The sequence below is a fragment of the Vulpes lagopus genome, chromosome 8 (assembly GCF_018345385.1).
Source record: "Vulpes lagopus strain Blue_001 chromosome 8, ASM1834538v1, whole genome shotgun sequence".
In the NCBI taxonomy this organism is placed as follows: Eukaryota; Metazoa; Chordata; class Mammalia; order Carnivora; family Canidae; genus Vulpes; species Vulpes lagopus.
The window spans coordinates 35,837,669-35,864,743 of NC_054831.1; the positions used below are offsets into that span (position 1 = coordinate 35,837,669).

The 27,075-nt window shown below is 37.7% G+C and overlaps 1 protein-coding gene across 3 annotated transcripts in view; it reads left to right on the top strand.

The window, feature by feature from the left end:
- SGCG (sarcoglycan gamma) overlaps window positions 1-27,075 on the top strand; it is a 125,585-nt gene that overhangs the window by 30,442 nt on the left and 68,068 nt on the right. For 2 of the 3 annotated variants that reach the window (XM_041765529.1, XM_041765531.1), the window contains exon 2: window positions 14,886-15,080. In XM_041765529.1, coding sequence (XP_041621463.1) covers window positions 14,886-15,080 — 195 coding nt within the window. Of the gene's footprint in view, window positions 1-8,851; window positions 8,964-14,885; window positions 15,081-27,075 lie in introns of all 3 variants that reach the window. The other variant, XM_041765532.1, reaches the window with a different exon arrangement.

Consider the following 27,075-nt stretch of genomic DNA (forward strand, 5'->3'; position numbering starts at 1 on the left):
GGAGCCTGTTTCTCCCTCTGCCTGTGTCTCTGCCTTTCTCTCTCTGTGTGTATCTCATGAATAAATAAATAAAATTAAAAAAAAAAAAGAATCCTCACCTCAGGTTTTACTCAGGGAACCTGACATAAGATAGCGATGTTCTACTGTGAAATCCTTCGGCATATCTGACTGTTCACTTGCAAAAATCCCCATCTTTCCAAGAGCAATTATTTAGACAGGCTTTCCCATGAGATTTGCTTGCCGGTTTATGAGTCTTTAGTAAAAGTCTTTAGTAAAAACACCTGTAGGACACTAAAGGCTGCCGAACTGAGCAGGACGATTGAATGGCAATGTCGTTGTGCCAGAGCTGGGATGGCCCTCGAAGCTGTCCTGGAATTGAGGAAGGGGCCTGGACTTTTGCACTCCTGCTGTGATCAAACAGTGGACATACTGTAGGTGGGGCCTCTCAGTGCCATCAAAAGTAATTCTTATCATCAATTCTCACTCCTGGCAACTGGAAGAATGAGAGCTTTAGTTCTGAAGAGTGACCAGAGTGTCACACCACTATTGTTCACTATTGGGCTCTGTTGGAGCAGGGCTGGCTGAGTCCTTGCTATGTCCATTTGCTCTGGTGTTGCAGGCACCTCCTTCTGGGGACCAGGTCTCTCTTCAGTCAGGGGTTTCCAGGTCTGGAACCTGAACAAAAAGTTGTGATTTTTATAGGAACCAGTGGCACTCAGCCTCCTGATTATCCATCCTCAATGTCTCTTTGTTGCATAGATGGAGAGAACTCCCCTGGTGGCTGCCCAACTATCCTCGTCCTCTTCAACAACTAGTAATTCTGGATTTTGTCTTTCACTATAGAAGCCATCACTTTCTCCGAGCTTTTGAAGGCCAACCTAGCAGTATATTACTGCCATCTTCCAAGACCTTTGCCATGGTGTTAAGTTCATCAGAGGATGCTCTAATACCAAATGCTTCTTTGTCCACTTGGTATCTTCCTTGATGCGTCCAGATCCTCAGACTCAGTGCTAGCTACATTGTTACCTGCTGACACACCTGCTGGATAGGGCCTCCTGGCCCTTTGGATAGTCCCTTTATTCCCTTATCAGGCCCTGCCTGTCCCTACCTAGTTATATGGTGCTTTAACCCCAACTCTTGGTCAACTGGCCAGGAGAGAACAGTCCAAGTGGCAGGTTGTCACATCCTCTTCAAGTGGGAAGGAGGAATGGGCCACTCTTTGGATTCAGACATTCTAGGAACATCTGGAGTTTCTAGTTTCTTAAGTGCATTGGCCCAGATGTCTCATTCCAAATATCAGAGCTCCACTGCCACCCTGCTGGGGCCCTGGCTCCAGCAGAACAGACATGTTTGGGTTGAGAATTCAATCTTCTTTGGTACTCCATGACTCTTATAAAGGCTGGATCCTCTGTTGCTCTACCCTTCAGTTACAGGAAGAGAGGGTGTCTTCATCAGCTGCCAGAGAGGCCCTCTGATTTTTGCAATTTGCCTGGCACCATCTCAGTCTCATATTGTCTTTCTCCAATGCCTTAAAGAAGAGCCATCAATTCCGTGGCCCTTATGATTGCTTCATTTGAAGCCCTCCAACCCCTTATGCATTGCACCTACTAGTAAGTCTCCTCCCACTGATGTGCCATCCCCCGGTCACCACCAGGGGCAGTTTTCACAGTGATGCCACCACAGCATGCTGTGGCATAGCCCTGTAATCCAGGAACTGCCAGAAACAGGGTCCTTGTTGCCAGTAATTGACAGATGATCCAGCTCCAAAATACCATTTTGGATTCACTTTCCCAGACTTCTTCTTACCACCAACTCTGTTAACTCTATTTCTCTGGGGGGAACAGGAGATTGAAATTTGCATAGAGGAAGTTCATTAAGAAGTATTTTTAGGAAGAATAGCTCTGAAGAATAGGAGTGGAGGAAACAGGAATGGGAAGAGGAAGAAACTGTGAGGTAGTGAAAACAGAGGCCTCCATGATCCCACAGGGTTGGCTGGGGAGAGATGAGGAGTAGAGGATGCTCTCTGGAGTCAGAATGACCCTTCAGAATGGACATGAAGGCAGGAGCCAAGCCCTCATGCCACCAGACTGACTAGTCCTAGCTGCCTGAGGGGGCATCACTTTGGGTGGGTCTGCCCTCATCAGTCTTTGGGGCAGGGACTCAGGCATGCATTGTGAACAGGAAGCAGTCCTGATGGCTGGGGGAATGAGTTTCTTGGTGATAAGGGGAGGTCTGTGTGGCACACCACAGTATCTGCTTAGAGTAATCTTCAGGTTTTCTGTCTTTATGGTTATCTGATTTGGGCATGAATTTTTAGAAAATAATTTTCTTTCCTTGTTTTACTTTTATAGGTATGACTAAAGTATAATCCAGTAGAACAATATAAAAATATCATTTATGGAGAATTCATCTTTGCATTATATTCATCCATTTGATCATCAGATATTGGCAATGCTCTAGGCAGTGGGACTGGCTAAGAACCAACAGAAGAAAAAAAATCCTGCCCTTGTAGGTATGGGACAAATGATATGGGAACATAGATGCAATATATTTTGGATGTTGAATAAGTGGAGGAGACTGGAGGCAGAAGAGACCAATTTGCATTTCAGATTAATCTACTTGGATTCATAAGTAGGGGAAGAAGTTAAAGCAACCATAGGGGCACCTGGGTGGCTCAGTAGGTTAAGTGTCTGCCTTCGGCTCAGGTCATGATCCCTGGGATCCAGCCCCACATTAGGTTCCTTGCTCAGTGGAGAGTCTGCTTTTCCCTTTTACTCTAAGGCTCCCCCTGCTTGGGCTCTCTCCCTCTTTGTCAAATAAATATAAAGCCTTCAAAAAAAAAGTTAAAGATACCACAGAACTGCTAGGATAATTTCACCTTAAATAGGGGCTAACTTCAAATAACTAATGATCCCTTACTCTCTGTATAGACAAATTAGAGTCCATTATTATTTTGGTGATCACTTTGATTAAATCATATTCTGTAATAAAAATATTTTACAGGAACAATCATAAAAATATTTCATTTTTTATATATGAGGAGGAATTGATAGTGAACATTTTTAACATAATGGCTCTATTTAAAATATTTATGGAAAATACATAAATATGTCATTCATATAATAGTAAATAGGTATTTGAGTTATAATTGATTCTATTAATAATATTTTAGAGTTTTTCTGATTTTATATGAGTTGTATCTGTAATAATAGTTTCTAGAACCTTGTCAAGGTTTGGCACTATCCTATTCTATAAATACACATTCTTTGAAATGCTAGTATGATCTGGCTTCAAAGTCGAAAGAGCATGAATTTTGTGCTTAGTATACAATAGCAGCAAGTATAACACTATGTGCTAACCATTATTCTAGGAAAAGTGCATTTTCCCTTTGGAGCTATGATGGCAAATTTCAGGGAAATACAGGCCTCTCCATATGTAAGATTTATAAATATATTAGGGGGTGTATCAGAGAAAATGTTATAAGGTTAACTGGATTTATTGTGAATGTTAGGGATCTAATGATAATAAAATGGCTTGTTTAGAAAAATGATAGTACAGAGGCATAATAACCTTTATTAAACATAATTCTCATGATGTTAAATACGTATAATCCACCAATAAGTCTTACTTTCTACCTGTTGTGAGAAAGATGCCAGCAGATACAGGTGTTAGGTGGACCTTAAGAACTCTGAGAATATCAGTTGTAAGCATTAGGCTTAGAAGAAAACTATTACATTACTCATGATATTAGGAAAGCATTTATAAGTGATGACACCAATAAACAGCCCAGTGAGACTTTCATGTGTTAAAAAAAAAAACTTCTTGAAAAATTGCATAATTAAACTCTATGTTTGGTAATCCTTTTTGTTGATATAACATTCAGAAAATGCTATGCAATGAAATATTTCACACATTTGTGGGCAGTTTCTGAGGAATTTGCCAAAAAAAATCCACAAGAACTTGGGGGAAGAAAACATAACCATATACTGTTTCCTAAAAGACTACATATTACATCAAAAACTAAATCCTTGTATTTATTTTAGGCCATCAAAATCAAAGAAGTATGTATTTTAAAGACAGATAAGCTAGGATCAAGTAATATCATGCCTTTCTCTTCCACTTTTGTTCAGGAGTCTTAATTGTTAGAAACTGAGAGTCTCCAAGTAAATTTTTTCCACAGTTTCCCCAGAACTTTAGCAGATCACAGTTTGGAGTAGACTTTGAAAAAGGAATGCCAGTGTGAAGAAGGATGAGAGGAGAAGAGAGAAGACTGGTTGGCTCAGTGGTTGAGCGTCTACCTTTGGCTCAGGGTGTGATCCTGGGGTCCCGGTATCAAGTTCCGCATCTGGCTCCCTGTAGGGAGCCTGCTTCTCCCTCTGCCTATGTCTCTGCCTCTCTGTGTGTCGCTCATGAATAAATAAATAATAAAATCTTTAAAGAAAAAGAGGGAAGAGAAGATAAAACAGCAATGAGAACTCCAGTCTCCAGGGAGCAGGTGCAGGGATTAGAAGGAAATGTGGCTCTGTGGACTGCATCTCATGGACAGGACCAGGTGCCAAAGCCACAGAGCCCTGTCAGACAGCTTTTTAAACATATCCCACCAAAAGTCAGGACATGCCCTAAGACTAAGGTGATCAGGAGTCTACTTTGAGGAGAAGGCTGCTGGGCCATATGAGTTGATCAGTTGACAGAACGCAGTAAGGTATGTCTTTAGAACTCAGTCTGGTTTTTATGAAAGCAAAAGGGAAATACCTATGATACTATAGTTGAAAAGCAAAAATAGAAACAGTGTGTGTGGTTTTTTTTTTTATAACAATCTTCCTCCCAAATCCAACTCATTTGTTTTATCAGGGTGAAACTTTATATGATCTTGATCCAAAATGTGCTGTTCAGGCACAAAGAGTGCTTATGATTAACATTCATTCTACCAAATGGAGTCACATGCAGGCCTGCTGGATGTGAAATGAGGGAAATGTCAGCCTATGAGTTATGACATATGGCAATAAAAGGGTCTGGAAAATAATGATGGGTCAATCTGTCATTTCCCTCTTTTGCATGATATGTTCTAGTTCTTTTCCTAGCTGTTCGTGAAGTTTCTGTTGAAGTTGAAGTTAAAGAATGGGTGAGAGAGATAATATGTATGACTAAAGAAGGAATGACACATTTTTAACCATTATGCTGTTTCCTAGACATGTAAATCTATTCCACAAATACATTATTTATGTGGATATATTTTATTTGGCTGCCTGCCTGTAACAATTACATATAATTGAGTGCCCGCTCTGTTGCAGGTACCAGTCTAGGTGTTCGACATATGACTGTGAACAAAGGATCCTTCCTGCCCTTGTGGGGATAAGAGTCTAAAGAGGAATAGACAATAAAAAGTAAACAAAGGTTATCTCTGTGTCTATCCTGAGCAACAATACTATGAAAGAGAGAACCAGGATGCAGTTGTAAATTATGACAGGACAGAAAATACATGGAAGTGGGGGTGCTCATGAGAGACCATTTAAATCCAGTCGGATGTGGTGGCCATGCAGTATGGACCAAATTTTCAGTCAGAAGGAGCAACATACAAAGGCTAAAAGATAGAAAAAGCTTATTCTGTTTGAGAGATGGAAGGAAGCCAGTGTTGAGAAGGGCAGAGTGGGATGAGACGGGACTGGAAAGGCTGGATGCACCAGTGGAATGGAGCTGAGTACGAAGCGTGCCGAGAGGCTACTAAGTGGCCTTCAACAGGGAGACACACGGTTGCTTTTGGGCTTCTAGCATCTCGGTATAGGTTTTTGTTAACATCGACTTAGCTCTCACGGCAGCCATCTACTAATTTGTCTCTCTCCACTTGATGTAGGTGCACTAAATCAGAGGTTATGGTAGGTATGAACCATGCCAAGAAGGGGCGCATGTTTGGTACTGAATGACACCTGGTTCTGGTTATGAAGCTAGGTCTCCAAATGTGGCAGTCTTCGTTATGATACTTTAATGCATACACTTCTAATTGACATGAGTACTGTTCTCGCTCAATCACTACGCTGCGTCGGATTTCTGCCAACTTCAATTTCTGGCTGTTAACATTACCCCTTAGTCAAATACTATATGACACTGTAAAAAAAGTCTCCAATTTCTGAGTTTGTTTAATAAAAAGAAGGACAAAACACTGAGGAAAGTATGTTTGAATTTTAGCATTATCAAAGTAATAGATCTCAAAAGGTAGAATTATAAAAATTCTATAAATCTGAAAGAATACAGAAAAACATTTGGGAAATGCAATTTTCAATGAAAAAAGGTAGAGTGTGTGGAAAATTATTAACAATTTTTAAATGTCATTGTCTTTTCTCTATGTGTACATTTTAATATGTATTTCAATAATCTATCTTTCTCTTTTTTAAAGATTTTATTTATTTGTTCACGAGAGACACAGAGAAAAGCAGAGACACAGGCAGAGGGAGATGCAGGCTCCATGCAGGGAGCTCGACAGGGGACCCCATCCCGGGAATCCAGGATCAGGCCCTGAGCCAAAGGCAGATGCTCAACCGCTGAGCCACCCAGGCGTCCCAATAATCTATCTTTTTCACTTAACACCCTATTATTAGCCTTTCCCTGGGATATTGTTTTGTTTCCAAGCAGTTGATTTTTGTCATACCATAAGAATCCACTGAACTCATTACTCTTCATTTATTTACTGTCTTGTTTTTCGCCATCATAGATAATGTTACAGTAAATATCCTGAAATATGAATTTTCAAAGAAATAGGAATGAAAATGGACTAAGTTTCTAGAATTGCAATTGCTTGGTATTCTTCACTGAGAACCTCAAACAAAGTATCTGTCTAGAAGGATCACAATCACTTTCACGCTCACCAGCAGAGGACTACTGTGCTCACATTTCAGACACTTTGCCAGTATTGGCTACTATAACTTTTTAAATCCCCTTAGTCTTTGCAACTGCTCCAGCATTTGTGTTTATTTGCATTCCTTGGGTTCCCAGTGAAGCTAAACTTTTTTTACTATGTATATTATTGGTCATTTACATTTCTTTGATGTACATGCATGGCTTTGCTCAACTGTTATTGAATTGTTTGTGTTTTTTAAGAGTATCAACCTTGTCTTTAAGGCTGATGTTTTCCCCCAATTTATTATCAGCTATTGAATTGGGAGGGGAGCAGTCTCCTCCCCATGACTCTTTGTTTTCCTGAATGTTTATACCTTGTCACAGTGATGTGAGTTATGATGCAAACAGGGAGGCCAGAAAGACAGAATTAGCTAATTTAACAGAGGAATTAGCTATCTTTTGGAAGTGTGAAAGCAAATGGAGGGAGAACTCTTCCGATGTCCTGTGGTTCTCAGTGCCAGCATCACCTGTGCTTTAGATAAGCACACTAACTTCTTCCCTGGAAGAGTGGCCCATCTATACTGGCTGTCTCTTATTTCTCACTTTCCATTTACTTATTTATCACTTCTGTGTGGGGACTTGTTTTAGGCTCTATTCTCCTTTTTCTATTGTTGTGATCTCATTTTTCATCCTTGCAAAACTACGCTTTGCATCCAGTAAGTCCCACTCTCTATATATTCCTTTGTCCAATACATACTCCTCGATTGCCTATTATGTGCACATAAATCCTACTGGCCATGGTTATATAGTCTTGCAGGTGACTACTCATGTGAGTTACCTTGTCGTTTTAATGGATGACATAACATTATAGTGTGTGCTGCATAATAAATTATGCTGCTTGGCTGTCAGAGCTATGTTACGTGGTATGAAAGGCAGTTTTTGAGACTTTCAAAAATAATTTCCTTGCAGTTTTTTTATTGACATGATGGGTGCTACTAGAGGCTTGGTAAGCCTCCAGTCAGCATGCCCTGTGGCCTGGCAGAACCTAACTCAAAGCAGTCAGAGTTCCATCCCTAACGCTCAGATGAATCTCCCTTAGAGAGAGAAGATGGCTGGGGAGCTTGCCCATTGGACATCCTCCATCCCTTGTTTTGGGATTATGGCAGGAAAATATAATCTGAATCATATATATGTACCTGAGTGAGCATAATCGTCAAGCCTCAACCCTAGTCCTCTTAACATATTTCAAAGACTTTGGTTTTTGCTTTATCCATTATTGTGTAATGCACTTCTAATTTTACTATATTATCCACAAAGAATTTGTAAGAAACGAATCAAGTGGCATTTCATCATACTTCCTTGTGAACCAGTATGTTACCAGATTTTGTAAATGTTACATGTATGCTTAAAAAGAATAAGCATGTCCCTGTTTCAGGGATAGGGCTCTTTACATATCCATTTAAACACATTTCAATGGTATTGTCCAGGTTTCATATAGCAGCAGTAATTTTGGAGGGCTTGATCTATCAGTAGAGGTATGCTAAAATCTTCCACTAGGATAATGGCTTGCTTCATTATTTCTGGAACTTCTTCAGTTTTTATTTACTATATATAGATGAATAGATATACATAGAAGTGGGTATATCAGAATGTTTGTTAGACTCATACAAGTCTAGCATTTATACAGCCTGCTGGCGAATATATTTTATATCTGTAGTGTTACAACAATCCCCCACTGTAATGTGCCTGTCATTATGAGAGTTCAGATATGACATAAGTGATAGATGGTGCCTGTCCTCTGCTCCTGCCCCATTGTCAAGGAGTGGCTGAAGTTTTCATCTCCTTTGGGGTAAAAGGATGGGTGGTATTATGTGTGTTGGGCTGGAAATAAGCAAATCAGTAAATGGAGCTCCTATCACCAATAATCTCCTAGATTACTCTTCCCAGAATAGGTTAACTGGGAGATTCATGGAATCACTGTTTCTTCCTCCTTCCCTTTCTTCTTGAAATCACTGTGCAGGCCCAAGAGCTCATGATCATTCTCAGCAGGTGCCCTACCAACAAGTGCTAGCTGGGGAAAGGATGGATTTGAACTCTCTGCCAGACCCTCCTATATATAGACCCTCACTGGGGTGAGTTTGTTAATTTCGCAGCATGACTACATTTACAAGGTTGAACTCTGGGACCTATACTTGTCATGAGGTTTCTTTGCTTTTAGTGTTCTCCAGATGCAGAATTTTTTTAATAAATTTCAATTAATTTATCCAGCTCAGGAGTCAGTATCTGTTTTAAGTCTAATTTATCTTCAATTAGAGAAAATTTTTCACAATTACCCTTTAATCGTTGTCTTTCCTGTATTTTCTCTAGTTATTCCCCTGAAGATCCAGTAGAGCACATTTAAACCATCTTATCCATCATTTTCCCTTCATATTTCTCATATCTTTAACATGCTGTCATGTTTTCTAAGACTTTTCTTACATATTTGTTAGATACATATAAGACATATACTTTATATGTCTTATAATTTCAAGCTATATAACTTTTTGAATTTTAAAATGTAACTGAATTTCTCATTTCTAAAGAGTCTGTTTGGTTCTTTTCAAACCCATTTTTAAAAACATCATATTGACTCCTTTTCAACATCATCCATGTATTTATGATCTCTTTGTCTCAAACTCCTGGCAAGAACCTATCCAAATTAGGCATGTCAATAAATGATGCTTGAAATTAAGAATGTCATTTAACAACATTTATTTAGTAGCCACAATCCTCAGTTCACTATATTATGTCCCGTGACAAGGATCAAAGAATATTAAAGACCAAATTCCTATCCATAAGGTGGTTTTATTTTAAATAATAAATAGGGAACCATGAATTCCAAGTATATAAAAACTGATATTTATGCAAAAATGTATTACACTTCATGTCTGAATCCCTGTCAGTTAAAATATTGATATCTGTATTTGAGAGAAGCCTTAAAACCCATCAAAATTAAATATACCACCATCAACATATTCTGAAAGATGGTTAACAGGGAAAGAGGTATAATTTTTTAATAACATTAATTATTTTAAATAAAGTGATCTATAAAGGTAATTTTTATTCAACATATGGCAAAATTCAAAATTCTTTATCTTGGAATATAGGTTTTGAGTTCTAAGATGATAAAGCATTGCTTCATTAATTTTTTGGTAAAGGCCTTATAAATAGATCGCAAAGTACTCTGCATTGATCCAGTGTAATTTCTTGCCATTATAAATACTACTTTGCTGTTGTCTGACTTCAAAATGCTGAAGTATTGGTATCCTTCCCAATGCTGTTTATAGTAAAGATCTGTAGGAAGCAAGCTGAACCAGATAGCCTCTGAAAGTCTCTTCTAGCAAAAGTGTAATACACGGTATCAAATAAAAATGAAAGCCACTGAGTTATGAAAACTATAAGCTAAGAATTTATTAAATAACAAAATTGATTTTTTTAGAAAAAAATTTAAAAAAAGAAAAAAAATTTAAATTGGATATTCCACTTAGTCATTTAAATCATGCCTGTCTAGAGCAAAATCCTTGTTTTATGCAACATAATCAACACTGAGAAATAATAGCAATAGGAGGTTAACCAAAATACTTAAAGTGAGCAATCGTAAAACATGATAGAGGAAGAAATACAATGGGAAAAAATAGAACCAGATGTGGGAGCAGAAATAATGGTAAATAGAGCTCAACTCTGGAAGGACAAAAAGCAGATCACCAGCTTCTTAAAGTGAGCCTGGAGTCAGTATGTTCTGCTAAGGAAATGGGATCCAGTCTCTTAGTCAGCAAAGTAGGTGCACAAAAGTGGAGTGACTCATGGGGTGCCTGGGTGGCTCAGTCAGTTAAGCATCTGACTCAGTTTCCGATCAGGTCATGATCTGGGTCATGGGATCCACCCCTGCATCAGTCTCTAAACTCAATGCTGGAGTCTGCTTGAAATTCTCTCTCCTTCTCTCTCTGCCCGTCCCCACCATGCACTCTCTCTCTTTCTGTCGAATGAATGAATTAAATAGAGCACTTTCCCCAGCTTCCTCTTCCCTGGGAGACCTTTGGCAGATTACAGTAGAGCCTGCTACCTCTCTCACGGCAAACAACTGAGCACACTAATCTAGTCCATTGTGACTGGGTTTCAAGTTACTAATTATAAACAGTTGAGGAAACTCTGTACTAATTCTAAACTGATTTTATTTTTTTGTTATTTAAATTTAAATAAAAGTATCTGGGGATATGTGCATTCAATGGTTATAATTAATTTATTCAGTATTTACTGAGCACCTACTATGTGCCAGGGGTGTCTGGGTGGCTCAGTGGTTGAACGTCTGCCTTTGGCTAGGGTCATGATCCCAAGGTCCTTGGATCAAGTCCCACATCAGGATCCTGGCAGAGTGCCTGCTTCTCCTTCTGCCTGTGTCTCTGCCTCTCTCTCTCTGTGTCTCTCATGGATAAATATATAAAATCTTAAAAAAACAAAAACGAAAACAAAAACAAAAAAGCCTGCCTGTAATTAAGCTCTAGAGAGAAGGAAGACACATAGTTAGACAGTAGGTATAGTCAACCCACTCAAGGAGTTTTGCTGGAAGAAGTAGTGGAGAAATGGAGATGGTGCTGTAGATATTTATGAAGTGCCTGCTGTCTGCCAGGGCATATGGTGGTAAAAGCATAATCACCATCCTCAGGAGCCACAGGCTGGTGGCTCACCCCTTCTAAGACTGACTTTCCAGTCTTATTTAGTTCATCCTTGTTAGTATTCTTTCAATAATAAAATCCTAGAGGCCTCATATATTACTAGTCCTCTTTCCAACAGGTCTTTTCTGGAAATGCTTTAACAGAGACAGCATGTTTTATTTTTATCTACTTAGCCGAGGTCCCCTTTGGAATTAACTCCTCATTCAAATCATTGTTAAAGAAGAGCATTGGATCACAAGTACTAGATCTTTTCTTAACGGATTCCGTATGTTCATAAGTCATAGAATGTTTTATTAATGTGTAACTCAGAGGGTTCACTCCATCTATCTAGCCTCATTGGGTAACATCGTCCCTGGAATGTAGATAGCTCAGTGAATGTTTGTCAAATTCAATAGTTCTTTCAATTTCTTCATCCACTTATGGATTTTATTGTGTGCATATTACCTGTCTGTTACACTATTTTAGGGACATAGCAATGAACAAGGCTCACATAGAGTTTAAATTAAGGAAAAGGAGTCAATAAACAGGTGAATGAATAATCAAAACAGATGCCCAGGACCAAGTTAGAGGGATTTAAGGGCCACCCTCATAACAGAATTGCTTCTGGCTCTCCTATAAGCCACAACAAAATTGTCTCAAATGGATATTAAGATTTTTCCCATTTTATGTAAGTGTAAAAAAAGCTTTCTATGAAAGGTAGAATAATGGCCCCCAAATATGTCCATGTCCTGATTCCTGGAGCCTTACATGGTAAAAGGGATTTTGCAGTTGTGATTATGTTAATGCCTTTGAGACAGGGAGAATGTCTTGGGTTGCCCAAGTGGGCCCAATGTCATCACAAGGCCCTTATGAAGGGGAAGTAGCAGGATTAAAGTCAGAAGGAGCTGAGGCAACATAAAGACAGATTGTAGCCAAGGAATGTGGGCAGCCTCTGGAAACTGGAAAAAAGAAGGAACAGATTTTTCCCTAGACCCTCCAGAAGGAATACGAACCTGTCCACAAAGACCCATTTTTAGATATCTGACCTCCCTAACTGAAAGACAATAAAATTGTACTGTTTTAAGCCACTAGATTTGTGATAATATGTTACACTAGCAATAGGAAATTATATATAGGAATAGAGATATGTAGCAGTTGGAAACTGTGTACACACATTCTTGGAAAGCTGCTATTTTTACTAATCTGTAGCAATACGGTAAAATAGTGCATTTCCTATAAATTCAGATTCTCTGGCCTCTCTTCCCAATCCAATTGCAGTCTCTCAGCCTATGCTTCACAGAAATTCTGGAGTTGCCTCTATTATTACAAATGATGACATGCACTTTGAAATAAATGTAATAGTGTGAGGCAATTGCAAGTGACTCAGTGCCCAGAGAAGACTTCTTTGAGAAAATGACATGGGAGCTGCTGTTGAAATCTAAGAAGGAGCCAGCAGAGTGTTTCAAGTGGAGACAATGCTCAGGACGGAGGTCTTGGAGTGAGTTAACCTGGTCTGTTAAAGAATAGATGGAGTATTACAAGCAAAAGACAAAATGGTGGTAGATGATGTCAAAGAAGTAAGCAAAGGCCCCTTATGTAGGGTGTGGCAGGTAACAGAAGGATTCAGATATTCTCAGTGTGAGGAATAGCCATTAGAGGGCTTGAAAGAACAGAATGATTGGAGCTTGCTTACATTTTGCACTTTTGGCTGCTCGGTAGAGAATGGTTTCTGGAGGGAAGGAAGGAAGACCAGTTTTGCGGTAGTACAGGTAAGAGAGTTCATAGTGGCTTGAACTAGCGTGGGGGCAAGAGGTGTGGACACATTCAGGATACATGTTAAAGCAGAGCTGATAAGATGAGAGAGGTTTGAAGGGAAAAGAGAAGAATCAAGGATGACTCCTAGGACTTTGGAGAAACTGTGTGCATGAGGTGGACTCTAATGTCAGGAAGATTGAAGAGCTCAAAGAAATGAGTAAATAGGTTATGCCAGTTTTGAAATCAGTAAGCATTTAGGTTTTGAATACTGTAGATTGTCCTGAGTATTTGAAAATCCTACGTGATGAATAGCAGTTTTATATAATGAATTAGAACATAGGAAAACCCAATAATTGAGGTGGAAAGAGATTTAAAGAATTATTTAAGACTATGACTTATTTTAATAAGGACACCTCCAAACCATTCCTAAAAAAATAAATAAATAAATAAGACCTTTGCATAAAAAAAAAAATCCCAGAGGAGAATATTTTATGTTTTGAGTCATCATTTTACTACATTTATAATCAGGAAAGTCTTCATAATCTCTAATCTTCACTTTATAAATTAAAACCACTTTCTTCTTTCCTCTATGTAAAGTGAAATAATGAATAATTCTTTAAAAGCTCCCCATGGAGGGATGCCTGGAGGGCTCAGTGGTTGAGCATCTGTCTTCAGCTCAAGGCGTGATCCTGGGATCCATTGCTGCATTAGGCTCTCTGTAAGGAACCTGCTTCTCCCTCTGCCTGTGTCTCTGCCTCTCTCTGTGTGTCTCAAGAATAAATAAAATTTTTAAGAAATAAAATTAAATAAATAAAATCTCATGGAGTTGAAATTCTTATGAAAATTTACTCTTATTTACAAACAATGAATATTGTAAACATTTGTATGCACCTACACATTCTGATATTTCTTGGAAGTAGGTTAATACTGGGAAATTTTATTATAGGCAAAAATTAGTGTGGTAGATTTCTTGAAGAGAGCCTTTAATTCTAAGTAATTTAGCAACTGAAGAAAGATGTGATTTTAATTCTTTAACATAAAAACTAAATAATTGGATTCCATTTTTAGAAAGATATATAGGTATCAGCTTGATTTTCCTCCCACTGAATCTTTTAAAAGCTTGGTAAGTTATTTTAGGTTGATGCTTCAATTCCAAGTTTAACTCTGCAGAATTTTGCAAGTTGTCTCTATATACTTATTGATTAAAATCTGAAAATATGGTCACTGGATTTCAAATGGATTGGCCATATCTAAACTATTTTGAATGATAGATTACTCACACTCTGTGTTTGAAATGGTGATGTGTTTCAAAGTAATATTCAATTCTTTTTAAAAATCATCTTAATTTTGGAAATTTATTATTGAGGTAAAAAGTGTTATTTTGTCGTACTTTTAGTAAATCAGTATTGACAAATTCTCTCTCTGTTTCTATCTCTGTGCCTCTCCCTCTTTCTTCTCTCTCCCTCCTTCCTTTCCTCTCTCTAAACTCTATCTCTTCACACCTCTTCTCTCCCTTTCTCTCTCCTTCTCTGTGTCTCTCTCTGGCCCTCCCTCTCTCTCTCAACCCCTCCCTGGCCCTTCTCCCACCCTGCCCCTACTCCATGGCAGATGGTCCGCGAACAGTACACTACAACCACAGAAGGTACCCACATACAGAGGCCAGAGAACCAGTGTGTCTACAAAATTGGCATTTATGGCTGGAGAAAGCGTTGCCTATACTTATTTGTTCTTCTTCTACTCATCATCCTCCTTGTGAATTTTGCTCTTACGATTTGGATTCTTAAAGTGATGTGGTTTTCCCCAGTAAGTAGCTTCCTTTCCTGGTAAGCATGTTTTTGCTTGTATCACGTCATCCATATTGTATTGGTAGAAACCCCTTTTAATGTAATTAATGTTTGTTTTCTGTCCAGATCAAAACAATCAGTAGCAAAATAGTCATACATTTATTTTTTTCTCAATTTCACTATGAACTATAGGGTGTTCGGGTTTTTTTTTGCTTTTCTATTGCAATTTTTTATGTTAGTCATTACCTCTGCATGTGGGAAAATTGTAACCATGTTGAGTTTGGGGTTGACTACATCAAAATTGAGTAATGACTCTTTAATCCATTAATTTGTAATATTCTATAAATTATGTTTTCCTAATCTCATTAATCCACTAATACTAACTGCCTAGATGCTTTCTCATTTTTTAAAATTTCACTTTAATATACAATAAATTCATGTCCACGCTTCAACATTTAACAAAAGATTTAGTAGATAAAATACTAGTAGTCAAAAGGAATTCATAGTCTGTTTTAAACATCCTCATGTTTTCAGGATGGCTGGGTAATTTTATATGCTCTGATAATATTTTGTACACTTTTTGAAAAAATATATTCATTTAATATAAAAATGTCCTAATTTTGCTAGATAGTCATAGTGGGAAAAATAGCACATGTACATCACAGGTAGGTTAATCTGTTCCTTCCTTGCATCTTGAAGATGTGATATAGGTACAGGCTCTTTCCAAGAACAATTGTAGTAGCAATCAGTCTGAAATGCCTTCCTTTGATGAGTCTCCTTCACTTTTTTTTTAAGATTTTATTTATTTATTCATGAGAAACACGGAGAGAGAGGCAGAGACACAGGCAGAGGGAGGAGAAGCAGGTTTCATACAAGGAGCCTGATGTGGCACTCGATCCCAGGAATCCGGGATCACACCCTGAGCCAAAGGCAGATGCTTGACCGCTGAACCACCCAGGCATCCCATCTCCTTCACTTTCTATGCAAATATTTCTTTTCTGCCGTTGCTCGATAGCCAGTAGGTACATGATTTATTTTGTTGACATAAATATTTTCTGATATTCAAAGAGGTAAAATACCAATCAAGTCAAAATATACCTTAAAAGGTGTTACTTATTATAATATAAACATATGTTATAAATTGATATTATAAATTATATCAAATACTATAAATTTATGTATTTATGCTATAAATACATAAGTATATTTAAATTAGCCAAATGGAAGTTGTGCTTTCTTCTTTAAAATTTACCAAAAAAAAAAAAACGTTTTTACAGTAGCACAATAATATTTAGTTTCATTGGACACCTTTGCTTAAGTAGCACAGCATATGCTATGCACATGCTGTATATCATCTTCATTTTATCTCTGAATTTAAAATATTTTAATATTTTTTGGAGAGTGAACTGAGATTGAAGTCCTCAAATTATAAACTATAGGATCTATCAGAAATGCTTCCTGACTAAAGAGCCCTGCACCCACCACCATGTGCTCCTCAGTTATGCAGAATGTGGAGAGAAAATTTACTAGGAAAAAGACTTTTAGATGGCCTGGGGAAAGAAGCCACCCCATGGCTCTGGAAGTGCGGAGGATGGTCAGATTTTAATAGTCTCTCACCAGGGACCATGGATGGGTTCTATCAATCACCTGGCCATCTTGGCACATGATTGGGCATTCAGTAAATATATCTTGAATGAATGCAGTTGTGTATTATATTAGAAGTATATGTGAATTAATTTTATAAACCATATGTGAACATAAAATGATAGTGTACTTGCTTTTTGCTCTTGTCTTATATCGTAGCCCTGAAACAAGTTTTGGATATTATAAATTTTGATTACATTAAATGAAATTGTGCCAAGCAGCTGAGTCCACTTCAACCTAGGATAGCACATCACAGAGACCAGCACATGTTTTCCTGCCATTGCTGCCCTTCGTCATACCCTGTGCTTTCTAGTTTGAGACATGGTTAGCTCGTGTGGTATTTCCTTCAACACTAGGAAACTGTTGCTAATTCGGGGTTCTTTAGTGGCATCTTTCAACAAAATAGGATGAACGGACACCTATATTCATGGATCAAAAGGGAAGAGTCATAAAAAGATTATTCTGCAGAAAGTGCCAAGGGTTGATTAAAAAATGGCGGGTGGACTTTGGGTCATTCTTCTCAAAATGAGATAACATAAATGATGCAATTCTTGTGTGTGTGAGGTTGATCCCTTGCTTTGGGAACATTCCATGCATTGTAATGCTGGACATTGTACATTCATTTATGCTCTGATTTTTCCCTAGTTTTAAAGATCTCACTGTATATAGTAATTTAGTTTTGTTTTTATTTTATTCATATATAAACCAGTATCCCTTCTTGATTACATACATGCCAAGGAAGCAACATGACTAAAAGAAACTTTGAAGAGCTTTGGCACTGAAATGATAAATAAAGTCAGGGCTTTCAACATTTGCACAGAGTGATAGAATTTTGAACATGTAACAGCTAGTATATAATTCTCTCCCCAAATTCAGTATAATAACCTATCTATTACCTATATAGTCATTAGTCAAGATAGACTGAAAACTATAATTTCCCAAATTAACAAAGTTTAAAAGACTTTCTCTGCTTAGATCCCCAACATATAGCAATGGCAGGTTTATTAACTTAGACATACTATCATTTCAGTACTCCTGTTCCCCTCCTCATATACTTTAATATTTTACTATAGAAAACAGTAAAGCCAACCACCAATATCATGAGTATCTCCCAAGCACAGTTCCAGTCTTAGAACTGCAACTTCATGTAACAGAATTTTACATAATTTCTATGTATAACATCTGTTGAACATAAAGTAATATTTAGGAAATTGTAACAACTGATGCCAAACATAAACTTTCTAGAATATTCTGTGTTGGTCATCATAATAGCTAAATCAATTATTCAGGAAAGTGGATGTTAAAAGAACCAGTGCAATAAAGTGGCTCGTTCTGTTTTTCCTTTTTATATTTTCCTTCTGTAAAACTAATATCCAAAACTAGTTTTGGTTAAAGTGTTCATGGTTATTAAATAGTATCCATGATTCTCATCAGTAAGTATATTAAAGCAAGGCATTTTTTAATTTTTAATGACCCAGATAAGATTTTTTAAAAGATTTATGGTTATTTACTTACTTGCATATAAAATATTTTAGCTATTGTAAATAATGTTAAAATAAACATAGAGGTGCATGTATCTTTTCAAATTAGTATTTTCATTTTCTTTGGGTAAATATTCAGTAGTGGAATTACTAGATTGTATGGTAGTTCTATTTTTAATTTTTTGAGGAACCTCCATACTGTTTTCCACAGCAGCTATACGGATTTACATTCCCACCAACAGTGCATGAGGGTTCCTTTTTCTCCACACCCTTACCAACATCTGTTGTTTCTTGTGTTGTTGATATAAGCCATACTGACAGGTGTGAGGTGATATATCATTTTGGTTTTGATTTGCATTTCTCTGATAACGAGTGATGTTGAGCATCTTTTCATGTACCTGTATGTCTTCTTTGAAAAAAATTCTGTTCATGTCTATGGCCTATTTTATAATAGGATTATTTGTTTTTCCAGTGTTGAGTTGTATAAGCTCTTGGGTATTAACTCCTTATTGGATATGTCATTTATAGATATCTTCTTCCATTCAGTGGGTTGTCTTTTTGGTTTGTTGATGATTTCCTTCAATGAGCAAAAACTTTTTATTTTGATGTAGTCCCAATAGTTTAATTTTGCTTTTGTTTCCCTTTCCTCAGGAGACATATCTAGAAAAATGGTTCTATGATTGATGTCAAGGAGATTACTGAGTGAGTAGCAGTTTTAATAAGCAAAGGAAACTTCATATGAAGCTCGTTCATCTTGAGTGGCAGGAAGATGAGTAGGTCCCCGCATCTGCCTGCCAGATCTTAAAAGTTTATATAAACCTTAACTAGGTTCAGGTATATATGTTCCTTTACTATGGCAATAGACAATGTTGTTCCTTTTAGGAGGTCAAAAACCTTGAGCACATTTATCCTTAACAAGGATTTAAAATTAATTCACTTTGGAAACCAGACATTAGAAATCTTCTATCAAGAACTTCCGCATTAAGAAATTTTCATTTAGTGAGAAAATAAAGACCTGGAAGACTGCCTCTCTGCATGCTTCCTTAGATCAATGTTTTCCTCATTGAGGAGTCATAGACCATTCATAGGAAGACAGAAAAATAGTATTAGATGGCATATCACTGACTTTTATCTCAGCCCTGTGATTATATAATCATTTGAAGAGGATTTTTAAAACTCAGGAAATAATGCTGATATACAAATTACTATAGGCTGTCTTTGAATGCACACTGGTCATGTAGGGTTATTAAAATATAACCTTTGTCATGATATTTTTTAAAGATTTTATTTATTCATGAGACACACACAAACAGAGAGAGAGAGAGAGAAAGAGAAAGAGAGGCAGAGACACAGGCAAAGGGAGAAGCAGGCTCCATGCAGAGTCTGATGTGGGACTCCATCCCAGGTCTCCAGAATCACGCCCTGGGCTGAAGGTGGCACTAAACTGCTGAGCCACCAGGGCTGCCCCTGTCATGATATTTTTTAACACCTCCATTTATTAACACATTGTTATCCCCCATGATCTTTATTTTCTTCATCTGTAAAATACTTGATTTATAACTGATGACACCCTAGTCCTTCCTAATGTAAAATTTGATGCTAATATGCTTTACTGATGGGTTTTCAGTAAGTGCTGTTGTCTTATTTTGGAGGATCGAGATTCATGATCTTGGTTTCCTTGCTTTGGACATGTCATGAATGTGGTATGTGGCATGCTACCTCCATGGTCATCTAGACCATGTTATGAAAAGTTAATGAAGACAATCATTTAATGCCTCTATATTATTAAATATCTTTATTTTACTTTTCTTTAACTACCTGGTTTATGTTTGTGGTAGGCACAATTTTAGGAAGGCTCCAATGACTGCCAGTCCTGGTGTTATGCTCTGTGTAATCCCCTCTCCTTGAGTGTGGGCAGGACCTGTGATTTGGCTAGAATATGGCAAAAGTGGTGGGATTAAGTTACATTTTGTAGCAAAGATAAAGAGACTTTGCAGATGCAATTAATGTTCCAAATCAATGATTTTGAGTTAATGAAGAGAGAAATTATCTTGGGTAGGCCTGCCTCAATTGGGTAAAAGATTGAGCCCTTTTGTAAGAGATTCTTCTGCTGGCCTCAAAGGCATGAGAGGGTCTGTGAGAGACCACGTGGCAAGGAACGAGGGGCAGCTACTCAATACTGAATGTGACCCCGAGCAGAGAGCCAGCAATAAAATGGAGCCCTCACTCCCTGCCTTGCAAGGCAATGAAGTCTGCCAATAACCACATGAGCTTGGAGGAGAACCCCAAGTCCATAAAGGAACCCAGCCTAGTGGCAGCGTCAAACCCTAAACACTTCCCAGAATCCTGGCCTATGGAAACTTGAAGAAGAAATATACATTGTTTTAAGCAGCTTACCTTTGGGATAGTATGAATACAGTGTTATCCATTATGCAAAGAGTATTTAATTTCTCTTTTACTAGATATTGACAAACAGAAAACAAAGAGAAAAACTCTAAAAGTACCTGAATGAACTTACCTGATGATCGATATTCACAACCATTTATTATTAGCAATTATTTTTTAAAGATTTTATTGATTTATTTCAGAGATAGAGCAAATAAGAGAGCACAAGCAGGGGGAAGGGTAGAAGGTGAAGGAGAAGCAATAAAGCAGCAATAAAATAGTAATATTTTAGGCTAATCTAATAATGTTTTAAACACTCACTACCTGAGAAATTATTTATTTTGCAAGTAAATTTGGTTTTGAAACTTTTTATTATGTATGCCTATTTTTTGACTTTAATAGCAAATATGTTCTTGCCTACATTGTCATGATAGGTTGATAATTTCATCATAATTGAAGAAACATTGAATATATGTTTTGATATATTATCATGAAGAAAGTTTATATTTAAGAGGCTCTGTCTTCTTTATTTTAATAACTCCTAAAAGATGTACATAGACTGCCCAACCCCTTTATGTCCGTTAACTTAGTTCATCCTTATAATTACCCTATGAATTTGTATTTTACAAACTAAAGAATTATATATTTTATTTTGTAGATGTCAATGATAGGTGTATCTTAACAAATACCAGGATCCATGAAAATCAAGAACACCTAAGCCAGGTCTTCAGAGCTCTCCCATACCCTTCAGAAAGTAGTACCATGAAGACTACAGAGATTCGGTATCCCCACACAGTGTCCAAGAAAAAGCCCTACTGCATTCTCCCTATCTAGGTTTGGAACTAATGAAATGGAATAAAAAGAGGTGATAGAGCTCCAAATAATATCTGTATTACTGATAAAAGTTAAGTGGAGGGCACAGTTTAGATCTGCCTGAACATCTTGTGCCTCAGAATTAGGTCACCCAAGAAGTCACAGGCAGCATAGGAAAACTTCAGACATGTTTCCAGGGGCTCAGACCTGATCATCATGTCATTCTTCCTCATGTGCTTTACTGTACCAATAGCAGACTGGAAATCTGGGGGCACATACATCCCCAGGGAAGGAGGAGCTGAGCCAAGGGTCTGCTGCTTTTCCTAACTCACCAACCATGCAGGACACTCCTCCTGCTTTGGGGTGCAGCAAGGGACCAAAGGGCTTCTGTGTTGGGAGGTCCCTCCCACATACCCTGCTTAAGAGGGGCAATCAGTTAGGATATAAATTAGAAGTTTGGGAACCAGAAATGTGCAGGAGTGGGAAGCCCATCCAGCCACCTTGGGGACCTAGTGATCCTTTATCCTGGTCATACCAGCATGCCTCTTCCAGCTGTTTTAAAAGCTCTGTCTGTAGCAATTTGAGAAGAAGAGATGCCTCCAAGGTATTCATCCAGTCTTATTATGGAAAAATCAATTAGTGGATTCCCTTCTGTATTGAACTAAAAACCACAGTAGCTCTTAAAATTCTGTTGATCTCTTTGACCCAGTGTTTTCGCATACATTATTCCCTCTGCCTAGAACGGCTACACACACACACAGGCACATGTATCATTAGAGAATCTCTGCTCAGACCAGCACTTCCTTGCAGGGGTATATTCCTCAACCACTCCTATCCATAGGCTAAGACAGACTTCTCCTATTATTCTCTTTTCTAGGACTCTATTTTCCCCATCTTAGCACACATCAAAATTTGATTTTATATACATTTTTGTGGTTGTTTAATGTCTGCTCACCCATTAGGATCATGTCAGCTGAGCTCAGTAGGCCCAACATCTACCATCTTGAATAAATGATGGATTGAATGAAGAATGAGAGCATTTCCCCTGTCCCCTTTAATGAAATTGTTGTTATATGTTCTTAGCACATGAATAGAGAAGGAGTCAAGGCAACTCAGAAAAAGCGAGGATGACTAAGGAAGCACAGAATAATCCAGACACTAAAGTGCAGATTAAAGAGGAGGCTCGAGGGTTGGCACATCATGGGAGTGAGAAGAGTAGCTCTCATGCTCTTAAGGTGCATGACAGTTACCCGGGAAGGTCCTTAGAAATAGATATTGTGAAGCCACTTCCCAAAGATGCTGGTTAACAGGTTCTGGAGTGGGGCTCCAGGTTCTTCCAGGGACCCGAGTCTGCAGACCAGGTTCAGGAACACATTGTCTTAGGGTCATTCAGAGTATAAACTACTTTCAGGGAATACAGTATTACTCACATGGGGTCATTTATCCAGATTTCATGTTGTTTCGTATCTTATATATTCTTTTTTTTTCTTTAAGATTTACTTATTACAGAGAGAGGCAGAGACAAAGGCAAAGGGAGAAGCAGATTCCCTGTTGGGAGGTCAATGTGAGACTCGATCCCAGGACCCCAGGATCACGCCCTAAGCCAAAGGCAGATGCTCAACCACTGAGCCATCCTGGTGCTCCTATATTATATATTCTTAACAGTTTATGCTGAGATGCTGAGATGCTTTGCAATGTAGAGGCCTTCTGGTCCTTAACTGATAAAATGAAAATGGAAGAATATACCTGAATGAGCTAATACAGAACAAGACATTGAAACTTTGTCTAAAGAGCAGTTACCCTCATTACTGGTCTCACTAACAAATATATTGAATAACATTACATTTATAAAGTGAAATTAATTCCAAAAGAAAAGATGACATGTAAGCTACTGAAATTGAAATCTTTTCTGTGTTGATCCCTGATGGTTTATTGAAGAGGTCAAATTTAGCCAAAATAAATCACTTGTGCTAGAAAACTCTCTGCTGGAATGTTTCAATATTCAACAAATGTTTTATGAGTTTGGGCAGAGGTTTTATTTTAAAATATCTTACTGCAGTAGCAAATGAAAAAAGAATTACTATCATATGTTTAGCAACCATTACGGTAGTATATTTTAAGATGACGCTGTTCTTATATCAAAATATGTTCAGCAACATGCTTCACCTCCTGGAATCGCTGAGGCTCCATCGCAGGCAGGTGGCCCCAAGTACCACCAGCATCTGTGGATGATCATGAGCTCAGCCTTGCCTTTTCTTTGATCTGCTCCCTCTGGGCTCCCTCCAGCTGTTTCTTCAAAAAAGGCAGTGCGTTGTCAACTGCAGGGGAAGCCTCTAACAAAATCAGCCCTGATCCCAAAGGAATGCAGTCTCTGCCCACAGGAGAACAGCCCATAAGTGTGAAGGCAATGAAATTTTATCTGAACCACAGATAGCAGAAGAGATTTTCACTTCTTCACTATACCTGTCTACCATTCTTGATGCCTCTACTTAGTGATGTTTTGCCACTTGTCTTCTGCCTGCCTTTACAGAGACCCATGCTGTGGTGCAAGAAGAGGCCAGCAGCCTTGTGTTCTCCATTTGTGCCTTTGCCAAAGCCTAGCCCACATGGTCATTACATCGTCAGGGATCTGATATTTATTATTTACGCTACCTCCTTATCTTTGCCACCCATTTTTCACACTAATGCAAATTAGGATTTAAAGAAAAACATGACACAGTGGCATTTAAAGCAGCATCTTGACATTTTCTCAAATTATTTATATCTTTCTGAAAAGAATTATATTACATCAGTGCTTGCCAGTCTAAAAACCAAATTGAAATGTTTGATTTATGTCTTAGTCATAATAGAGTGGGATTGATCCAGAGGTCACAGACGGTACGAACATGTACTAACTTAATGGCATTTTTAAGAAGACAAGATATTATTAAGCCTGAGTTGAGAGGAGGAAGATAAACCTCAAGCTATTCCAAGTACACAGGAATTTCATTATCCCTGGTATCAGTGACACAAATCCTATTATCACTGGTGTCTAAAGATACAAATAGCGCTATAGTTTTAATTTTTATCTCAAGGATGTTCATTCAATTTTCCTTTTTGTAATAATTTTCCTGCAAGTGGTTTAAGTATTGAGAAATAAAGCAAAAGCACACATGTCCTAAGCCACAGGCTCTTGTCGTGCATAGTGATAGTCATCAGCTGAACCTAGATATGAGATTCACATTCCTGTCATGAGGAGTATTATAACAAAGTGAATGTGTTCTCAATGTAAATATATTTACTTGCTTCCTTTTGTCAACAATAATATAAAACTGTTGATGCCTGCCACCCAGTCACTGAGGAGGGTCACTTGACAGGATGAGCACTGGGTGTTATATGTTGGCAAATCGAACTCCAATAAAAAAAATATACAAAACAAAAAATTTTAAAAATTAAAAAAATAAAACTAATGATGTCTTTGGGCAACATAATTTTTTCTCACAAATGCTAATGAAGATATTATCTTGTAATTTGTAAAAACAACCTAATTTACTTGTTTACGTGTTCTCTATCTAAAAAAACAGACAAAAAAAACCCACCTTTTTTTTTAGAGGTACTATACCGTGGTGGAAAGAACATTAGTTTAAGGAGACAGACTGGGTAAGAATCTTGGGTTTAAGTAAGATTATGTTCAATCTGCGATGTTCTGATGGTGTACACACACAATGTACTGTTGGCAGCTGTTTATGTTACTTAGGTGCTCAGTTTAAACTTGGCATGAAATTATGAAACCCTTTGGCTAAAGTGTTCTTTATTCTTTACTGAGCATAAAATGAAAGTATCTGTCATCCTGTTAAGCTTCTCACTGTGAAAACAATGGGGAAAGCCAAACTCAGATAAAAATATCATTCCATTCATCAAATATGGGTCTCTGTGTGGATGATGTAGTTGATGTTAGTATAATGAGCAGGGTGTTAAAGCCATGACTAAAACTGTCTGGTCACTAGTCACCATAGGCTTGAACTGTATGCAACTGTCAAACGTGGAAGTCAGACCGATTTCAGATATTCTATCTGCACAAAGTATGAAGAAACAGAATTTCAAAGATAACCATACTCAAAAAAAAATGAGACACACAGAAAGGGACTATTTATTTACCTTGTGTTAAGAATTAATATTGGATGCTTTAATGTCTTTTTCTGTAGTGATCTGTGACAAAGCTCATCATTGCCATTCCATTAAATCTAAAACTCTTTAGAAGAGAACTTAAATCCTACCTTTCTATCCTGGCTCAGACCAAATCCCACACCCTCTGAGGAACGTTCTCCAGTTTCTCTAACACACTTTAATCCAGCCTCATTCTGAACTCTCAAAGTTGTCTGTACTATTAGTGTATCTTTTTCATGTCAGAGAAACTTCTTGAGGGGCTAATGGGGCTTTGTATTTTTTTTAATCCCCAGCCATATCACAGTGCCTTGCACATAATTTAGGTACCCAGTAAATGTTTTATGGTCCTAAAAAAATGAGAAGAAATGAAAGAGAACTTTCACCCATGTGTATGAGATTAGCAGTGACCAAGAAGGAATGGTACAAATTCAGTATTAAGTTGATTACACAAAATTACTGTAGGATTTGCAGGTGAGTGGATAGATCCAAGATTACTAATCAAAAATTTGCTAATCTATTATCTTGTTCATAGAATCTGTACTGAATGAACCATGACATTCCCTCACAAATTCTCAATTTCTTTGCAAATGTGCTTGAATAAATTGTGTATCCTTAAAGTTGTCTCCTCCAATTTTCTGAGATATAGATGTGGTTGTAGAACACTGACTTTCTTAGTACGCAAATGTCCAGGTGAGGCACCAAAAGCTTCAGGTCTCTAGTATGGTCCTCAGCTGTTAGTCATCTAAAACAATATGGACTAATTGATTTATTTATTTTTTAATTAATTTTTATTGGTGTTCAATTTACCAACATACAGAAAAACACCCAGTGCTCATCCCGTCAAGTGTCCACCTCAGTGCCCGTCACCCATTCCCCTCCAACACCCGCCCTCCTCCCGCCTTCCACCACCCCTAGTTCGTTTCCCCAAGTTAGGAGTCTTTATGTTCTGTCTCCCTTCCTGATATTTCCCAACATTTCTTCTCCCTTCCTTTATATTCCCTTTCACTATTATTTATATTCCCCAAATGAATGAGAACATACAGTGTTTGTCCTTCTCCGATTGACTTATTGATTTAATGTAGGCTTCTCATGAGGGTTAACCTGATTCTCTTTAATCCCCCAAATATGTACTGCTTGAATCACTTGGTCTTAGTTTCACCACACTATTAGTGATATTTGGAGAAGCACATTCAGATACTCTAGAAATTTTGCTTTAATATCTGAGTATTAGAAAATAATGACTATAATAGCAATGATAACTTTGTGTAGTGCTTTAGAATGTGTAAAGTGCTCTCAAGTGTATAAAGCATTACAAATGTATTCATATATAACATCTCTTTATAATGCCACCTTTTCCAAGTAGCAAATAAGGGACTACCATTTGGAGCATTTATAATCTGAGGAAAGGTTTTAATTTTATCCCTCTCCCCAAGCACCCAGTTTTATGAACACCATTTATAGGATAATCTGTTTTTTGGTTTTGAAAACTTTTATTAATTTTAATGTTTGTGAATTTTGTATGCATTTTTGAAAGACAAAAGACTT